The 8635-nt window shown below is 36.1% G+C and overlaps 1 protein-coding gene across 1 annotated transcript in view; it reads right to left on the minus strand.

Annotated features, from left to right (window-relative positions):
* Positions 1-8635, minus strand: part of LOC144976519 (uncharacterized) — a 64647-nt gene extending 56012 nt beyond the window's left edge. The window contains exons 1-4 of the mRNA XM_078920814.1: positions 8315-8635; positions 2243-2341; positions 1778-1879; positions 207-305 (exon numbers count right to left, since the gene is read on the minus strand). Coding sequence (XP_078776940.1) covers positions 207-305; positions 1778-1879; positions 2243-2341; positions 8315-8491 — 477 coding nt within the window. The 5' untranslated portion in view covers positions 8492-8635. The remainder of the gene's footprint in view (positions 1-206; positions 306-1777; positions 1880-2242; positions 2342-8314) is intronic.

Consider the following 8635-nt stretch of genomic DNA (forward strand, 5'->3'; position numbering starts at 1 on the left):
GTCGAGCATGACTCGAACCCAGACTTTCTGATCCGAAAGGGAGTAGTCATACCACCAGACCACATAGCCTCAATGCAGTATAAACATAACAAAAAGAGGAGGAAAATGGAAAAAATAACAAAATACATGTGGTGGAAACACAACGCTCTTATATATAGGTATATCGGAGTCATGGATGAACAATAAAAGATATTATCATTACATACGTTGTTCAAGGCATTAACGTCGGCGCCGGCAAAAAGCAGCCATTCCACAGCTTTGATGTGTCTCCCACGTACTGCATTATGGAGAGGCGTCATTCCAAACTTAAGATAAACGAAAAACCAGGATTTCGAAAGAAAATAAGTATTTAGTAAATTGTGTCAAAAATCATAAGAGACATTTATTTGGCTTATGGAGCCTGACGACAAAGATGTGGACGTAGTAGTTTCCACTTGTCCTTAAGGGAATTCCTCTCATCGCAAGATCGCACAGAAAAATCAATTTTTGAATATCAAGAGTAAAATATGTAGAAATATAGATTACCATGACAAAGGCCAAATGGTCAAGGTGTCGTTTGTCATCATTTACATTTGCTTCACTTTAAATTGCCAAGCCATCTCCCTCTAACTTATTATTTCATTCCCTTGCAGATCATGTGTCACCAGCTGTGTTTTAGGGGGAAAATATTTTTACTATTTGCTTCATATCTGAAAAGCAACGGATGCAATCGGTGTGCACTGATTATCAGGTCTGATATAACTCAAACTGTTTTAGTCTCGTTGTTGTAATGGAATAACTCTCAAACCAACGCAACATTTTGTCTATTACAACAATATCAAAGCGAGTCCAAAATTGCTTCCATTAATCAGACAATTATGCAATTATGTGCACGTTAGCTGAAAGGCATCACCCAAATTGAGGATTTATATTTCAATATGAAAAGACAAAGCAGAGCAATTAAGGATTCATCAGTTTGGTCATTATATTTCCCAATAACTGATATATAAACTGTTATTTCAAAAGTCTTACTGTTACTCTTTTTTATCAAAGACCGATCCAGAACAAGATGATGATGATGATGATGAAGAAGAAGAAGAAGAAGAAGAAGAAGAAGAAGAAGAAGAAGAAGAAGAAGAAGAAGAAGAAGAAGAAGAAGAAGAAGAAGAAGAAGAAGAACAACAACAACAACAACAGAAACAAAATGAACAAGGAGAAGAAGAAGAAATGCTGGTTAAGGATATGCGTATTACCCCTTAGATGATAGCCAACAATCTCATAATTTACTTAATGAGATCACATTTTGTGCACAAGGCACTGAATGCATTTAGTGAAACAGCTGTTCCAGCCATAAAAATGTGAGTTTCTATAATTTGCAATATATATATATATATATATATATATATATATATATATATATATATATATATATATATATATATATAATGAGTAAAATGAACTCACATGTCGTCTAATACGGCCGTTTCGACATCCCAGGCGTCTCTTCAGTTTTGCGATCTTATTTGATTGAGGAGTCATAGGGTATATACACATATAGATACATATAATATACATACACACGTATATATATATATATATATATATATATATATTATGTATATGTATATATATATGTATATGTATATATATATATATGCGCGCTAGTGTGTGTGTGTGTGTGTGTGTGTGTGTGTGTGTGTGTTCGAGTGTGTGTATGTTTGTGTTTGTGAACTTTTTAGCAGATCGTCAATAGATTAATATATCAAGTGACATACATAAATTTATATTCAAAACGTACCTTGTCCTGGACATTGACTGAGATGTTGTCACAGCTAAGAAGAGGAGCAAGTAAGGTTCTCTGTCCCATTCGTGCAGCCTCGTGAAGAGCCTGTTTATTTAGCTGGGAAAAGCAGAAGCATTCAACTATGGTGATGCACATTTAAAGGACCGATAAGGTTGATGATGAGGATGATGATTATGCTGCTGCTGCTGCTGCTGCTGCTGCTGATGATGATGATGATGATGATGATGATGATATTGATAATGATGGTGATTATTATTACTATACTAATAATAGTAGTTTATTTATCAAAAATAGATATGATGTTGAGTCTTTTCAATAGACATCTTCTACTATCCGGAAGAGTTTGGATAGTACTCAGTGGTCTTTTCGAGAAGAAACGAAGGAAGAAGAAGAAAAGAAAAGGAGAAGAAAACAAGAAAAAGCACAGAAATTTTGTTTCTATAATATAAAACTACTTACTGCGCCTGTCTGACTAGCATCCGCACCAGCCACCACCAGTATCATCGCTATCTCTCCCTGACTCAGGGCTATCGCTTTCCGAAGCGGGGTTAGCCCTTGCTGTTAATAAATAGGAAATGTAAATAACTGTACAATTTCTCTTCCAATCAACATTTGAACAGATGAAAAAAACAACAACTTTATTTCACTCTGATACCGAAAATGAAAGACAATAAATTTTGAAGAAAGAATGAAGAGAAAAAAAGAAAAAAGAAAATGAAGACAAGGTTTAAATATTATATTTATACTAGGGTATTGTAATAAGAGGGATTCAACTTTGCACCGACTTGAGAGACTTTTCGTCTTCAAGTCTCACAGCGGGTGTAATGCCACTTGACCACAAGTCCGCACAACTAACGCTATTTTGATAAAGATAATGTCAAGCCTCACTTGGTTGAGGTAAGGAATTACTAATCCTCATTTGCTAAACCCATTTTTCATTTATTAATACTAATTAAATCTAGATTGATTTTAATAACTTTTGGAATCATTTGATGGCAAAGAGTGTTGGGAAAATCAGGCACGTCACCCTTTGTCACCAAAACGGTATAATTCGAGATGATTTAGATACTAAACTCAATTTATTGTACGAAACGTGTTTAGTCTATATATTTAATTTCCCCCCCCCCCCCAAAAAAAAAACAAAAGACAAAAACAAAACAAAACAAAAACAAACAAAAAAAAACAAACAAACAACAAAACAATAAAAAACAAACCAAAAAAAACAAAAAAAAAAACACAAAAAAAAAAAAAAATAAAAAATAAAAAAACAACAAAAACATGAGCTTTTATATAGTGCAATATCCACTAAACGTGTTCAAAGCGCCTTACAAAGAGTACTTAGCCAACAACAACACTTAACATGTAGGACGAGACATGACGCTATTAGGCGATATTATATTTTCCCCGACAGAGACAACGCCGTTAACTGTCATTTTACATCCGAGTACGTTGAAAGAATGTGAGTAAAGAGCCTTTTCCAAGAACTCAACTATGCGCCGCTCAGAGGGGAAATCGAACCCAGGACCTTCCGATCTGAAGGAGAGTGTCATGCCACAAGACCACATAATCACGAAAAGAAAATTGTCTTGTGTTTCTCGCCATGAGTCGCTGGCAAATGCCATAATGCAAGGGACATTGGAGGGAGAAGAAGGAAAGGGCGGAAAACAAAATGCCGGATGGATAAAAAATAAATAGAATTCCCTTTATTCATCCCAGAGGGGAAATTTGTCTCTTGGGTCTATTCCAATGGAAGACTGAAATAATCCAGGTGTCAACCGCAGTGTAACGCCGCAAATGAGCTAGGGCGAGGTGAATTGCTCAAGACCACACAGCGCAGCGGCGGGTGATCGAACTCGGTACCTTTCAGGTTCGAAACAAAGTTCGTACCGCTGAGCCACACCCTTACTATGAAATGTTATATATGTCATGTTGGTGTGTATCAATTGGAGGCAAAGATAATAAAGGTGTGAAAAAAGGGTGTTTGAAACAGTGCCAGGGCCAGACTAAGCAAAAGAAATAAATACAAGCAAGGAAGACTCATTTTTTGACATGGCTTTTTTTCTTGTATTTTTTTTCTTTCTTTGTCTGGCACTGTTTCATACACAACTTTTGGGAGGCCTTTCGTAAGCTCCTCGTGCTAAGGGAAACAACTCAAATATTCCCTCAACTAACCCATAGAAAAAGTAAAACCTAGTACCTTTAACTAACCTTCATAGGAAAAACAAACACTCAAGTACCTTTACTAAGACTTATGACTAACCCTAAAAGAAAAAAAAAAACCAACCAAGGACCGCTTTCAATACTTCACAAAACAAAATGGTGACGGAAAACCAAAACAATGGTCGTATTAGGAAAGTTTAAACTTTCACTAATCTATCTATTTTTGTTCTAGAGTTTTTAAAATGCTAGTATATATTGGGAAACAATAGATATTTTGTAACATTCATTGATGACTGCACAAGACATTGCTGGGTTTATGCTATACAAACTAAAGACCAAGTCTTGAGTGTGTTCAAAGAGTTCAAAACCATGTGTAATGACATAACAATTTTTCATGAATTCCAAAGAACTGACAATTTAGTTGTTACTTTAGGAGATGGACACACAATTAATTCAGTTGGAATTGGTAAAGTTTACCTGGATTTAGAGGGTGAAAAGTGCATCTTAAATGATGTGATTTGTGTACCTGAACTTGCTCATAATTTGATAAGTGTAGCCAAAATCCTGAAACATGGGGGAAGTGTAATTTTCTCCCAAGCTTCAGGAAAAATCATGAATGAAAAAAGAACTCTTGCTTATGCAAATTATGATCAAGAAGACAATCAGTTTATTGTAAAATGCATGCCTAGTAAAAATCAGGCCAAACGCCGACTACAATTCTGTTTTGAGTGTTGAAAGTAAACAAGAATATGTTTCTCTTGATGATGGTGGTCAGAGTGCATCAAAGGAAGACTTGTGGCATTGCAGATTTGGTCATCTTGGAGTTGATAATTTGTGTAAACTGTCACAAAAGAAGATCGTATCAAAGTTTGATTTTGATCACAAGAAGAAAATAAAATTTTGTGAATTTTGTACCAAGGGAAAGCAACACAGGTCTCCCTTTCCTACTCACTCTGAAAACCAATGTCTCAATGATGTGCAGGGGTTGATTCACAGTGATGATCGGCCCTTTACCAAAGTCATTGGGAAACAATAGATATTTTGTAACATTCATTGATGACTGCACAAGACATTGCTGGGTTTATGCTATACAAACTAAAGAGTGTGTTCAAAGAGTTCAAAACCATGGTTGAAAAAGTTACTGGGAAATCAATCAAAATCTTGCGGTCAGATAATGGCGGGGAATATAAGTCTAATGAATTTAAAGCGTTCTTGTTAGAATGTGGAATTAGACATGAGTACACCGTTCCTCAAACTCCTGAACAGAACGGAGTTGCTGAAAGATTAAACAGAGTTTTGATTGAGAAGGTCCGAACCATGTTGGTTCAATCCAGGTTACCCCAAAGGTTCTGGGCTGAGGCGTTAAATACAGCTGTGCATGTTCACAACTTGAGTCCTTCAAGAGTGTTAGGTGATAAGACTCCCAGGGAGCTTTTTACAGGCAAAAAGCCAAATGTTTCATATCTGAAAAGTTTTGGGTGCACTGCCTACATGCATATCCCAAAGGATGAAAGAAAGAAGTTAGATCCAAAATCTAGAAAGTGCATTTTTATGGGGTACGGTCAAACATCAAAAGGCTATAGGCTTTATGATACTGAGAAGAGAAGAATTATTCTAAGTAGAGATGTTATTTTCACAGAATGGAGATTTGAAGGTCTGCCAAGTAAGGGAGATGCAGCTCAGGAAAATGAATTTCAGTGTCCAATTCTTGATCTAAATTTAGAGTCTGAGACTGAAAATGATCATGAAACAAGAAACTTAGAGGGTAATGTTCATGAAACTGAAGCACAAACAAGGAGTACAAGAGCTACAAAACCAGTTGAGAGATATGGAGAATGGATGTACACTAGTAGTAGTAGCAGCAGCAGCTATGATGCTGAGCCTACAACTCTATCTGAAGCACTGCAAAGGCATGATGGTAAGCTTTGGAAAGAGGCAGCTGATAATGAGTACAATTCCCTTCTTAAAAACGGTGCATGGAAACTTGCAAAGCTTCCAGAGGGAAGAAAGGCCATAGGTTGTAAATGGGTTTTTAAAAGGAAACTGAACCCTGATGGCACTGTTCAAAGATATAAGGCTAGACTTGTGGCACAAGGTTATAATCAAGTGTATGGAGAAGATTATGATGACGTTTATGCTCCAGTTGCAAGGTTTGAGTCAGTCAGAACAGTCATATCTCAAGCTGTCAAGGAGAAAATGAATATCCATCAAATGGATGTTACTACAGCATGCTTAAATGGTGAACTTGAAGAAGATATATATTTATGAAACAACCTGAGGGTTATACTGGACTTGGAAAGGGAGAGGATCTTTTTGTTGTTTAAAGAAAAGTCGTTATGGACTCAAACAATCTCCAAAGTGCTGGAATGAAAAACTAGACACATGTTTAAAGACAATGGGATTTCAGAAAACTGTGGATCCATGTGTCCATGTACGAGGGAAAATAAAGGGTGATAAATTCGTTATTTGCCTTTACGTTGATGATATGATCCTTATAACCAAAGATGCAGAAGAACTTGTTCAAGTCAAAAGTGACCTTTCCAACAAGTTTGAAATGAAAGATCTTGGTGAACTGGATTACTTTCTTGGTGTTGAATTTAAAAGACAAGAGAATGGGAGCATTTTGGATTGGACAAGAATCCTACACCAAACAAATACTTACCCAATTTGGCATGGGAAATTGCTCACCGACTGATACACCGGTTTGCAACAGCCAAAAGCTTACTCCTGGAAATGAAAACAAACAGTGAAAGAGTTGATCCTCAAAATTACAAGTCTGCAGTGGGTAGTCTCTTACACTTAAGCAATAGAACAAGGCCAGACATAGCATATGCTGTAGGGTTGGTTGCTAGGTTCTCCTCAGACCCATGTAAGGAACACTGGGTGGCAGTAAAAAGAATCTTTAGATATCTAAGGGGCACAACAAATTTTGGCCTGGTGTATACTGCAAATAATGTTATCTCAGATGATGTTTATGCTTGTGTTGGTTACTCAGATGCTGACTGGGCGGGTGATACTTCTGGTAGAAAATCTACCTCTGGGTTCATTTTTCATAATTCAGAAGGGGCTGTTCAATGGGGGAGTAGGAAACAAAATTGTGTTGCACTCTCAACTGCTGAAGCTGAGTACATTGCTTTGGCATCAGCGACTCAGGAAGCAACATGGTTGAACTCTTTGATGACTCAGATCAGTACTGTTACTGTTAATGAACCAACAATTGTTATTTATGAGGACAATCAAAGTACAATGTATATTGCTAATGGTCAAGGGTCAAAGAGATCCAAACACATTGATATTAAGTATCATTATGTTCAGGATAAGATTGTCCAGGGTGATATTGTGTTACAATATTGTAAAACACAGGAAATGTTAGCAGACATTCTCACAAAAGCTTTACCAAAAGACCAGTTTGTGAAACTAAGATCATTGATGGGGATGAGAAAACCTATTTAAACTTAATTTGACAAGTTAAAGTTTAGGAGGTTCTACTTTACTGGATGTAGCTTGTTTATTAGTTACGTTTTTTGCTTTTTTAAAATGTAAAATTGATAACTCTACTGGGTGTAGATTGTTGATTTCGTTACATTGTTTTTTTTATTTAACTCTGTGGGAGGAAAACTATTATAAAGTTTGAATGCAAATGATCATGGGCATTGTTATTGTGAATTTGATACAAGTTGATCTGAATTGCAGTACAAAAACTAATGACGTCATTGTTCATTGATATTTCAACAATATTGACACAATATTGAAAGACAAAACATACTGTGAGAGATTGAAAGAATTAAATCTCCCGACCTTAGATTACAGGAGAAGAAGGGGAGATATGATCCAAACATATAAAATAGTAAAGGGAATAGACAGGGTAGAGGCAGGATTCCTTAAACCAAACAAGAACATTCAGACACGAGGAAACAGCAAGAAACTGAAAAAAGAACGTTTTAAAACAAATGAAAGAAGGAACTTTTTTTCATCTAGAATTGTAAATAACTGGAATAAACTACAAGAAACCACAGTATCAGCAAAAAATTTGAATAAATTCAAAGCAGAGTTGGAGATAAGCAACACCCTAGGAAACAAGTTCAATTATAAAAATTGGTCCAATCATTAATAGATGAGGAGGAGCGAAGGAGACTACACCAAGTCTAAAAGCTCTATACAGAGGTATCCAGGTATCCAGGTACATTGAATAAATAAACGCATGACAAAAGTTCCCCTGTGAAAATACAGAGTGAAAGAAATGCTATCACGAGGAGCTTTCGGAAGGCCTCCCCACCTTTTCAGATCTTTATCTTACACATACACCGGTGCCGATTCCCTGATTCTGATTTGTCACTTTGATAAGAATAAGAGGCAAATATATCTACGTACCAAATCTTTTTTCTGCATCAAGCCGATTGGATCTCTTGACATCTGTAAAATATTCAAAACGTATCTGGAATTCCCGGCACCAATCGCATCAAACAATTCATAATAACTTGACGTACGAGAGAGGCGCTTCACCTCTTCTTTTTTCTTCTTTACATAATTCAGATGTGATGCGCGCATGACGATTCTTAATTGTTTAAACTTACGGACGTTCCAAAAGTGAAAATTATATTTTAGAACCTAAAACATTGAGTGAGCTCTTATAATTTGATAATTATATAAATTAGCAATTGACAAAAAAAAAAAAAAATCAAAATCAACTGA

This window comes from Berghia stephanieae, chromosome 1 (genome assembly GCF_034508935.2).
Source record: "Berghia stephanieae isolate SIO BIC M18660-M18661 chromosome 1, UCSD_Bste_1.3, whole genome shotgun sequence".
NCBI classification, from domain to species: Eukaryota; Metazoa; Mollusca; class Gastropoda; order Nudibranchia; family Aeolidiidae; genus Berghia; species Berghia stephanieae.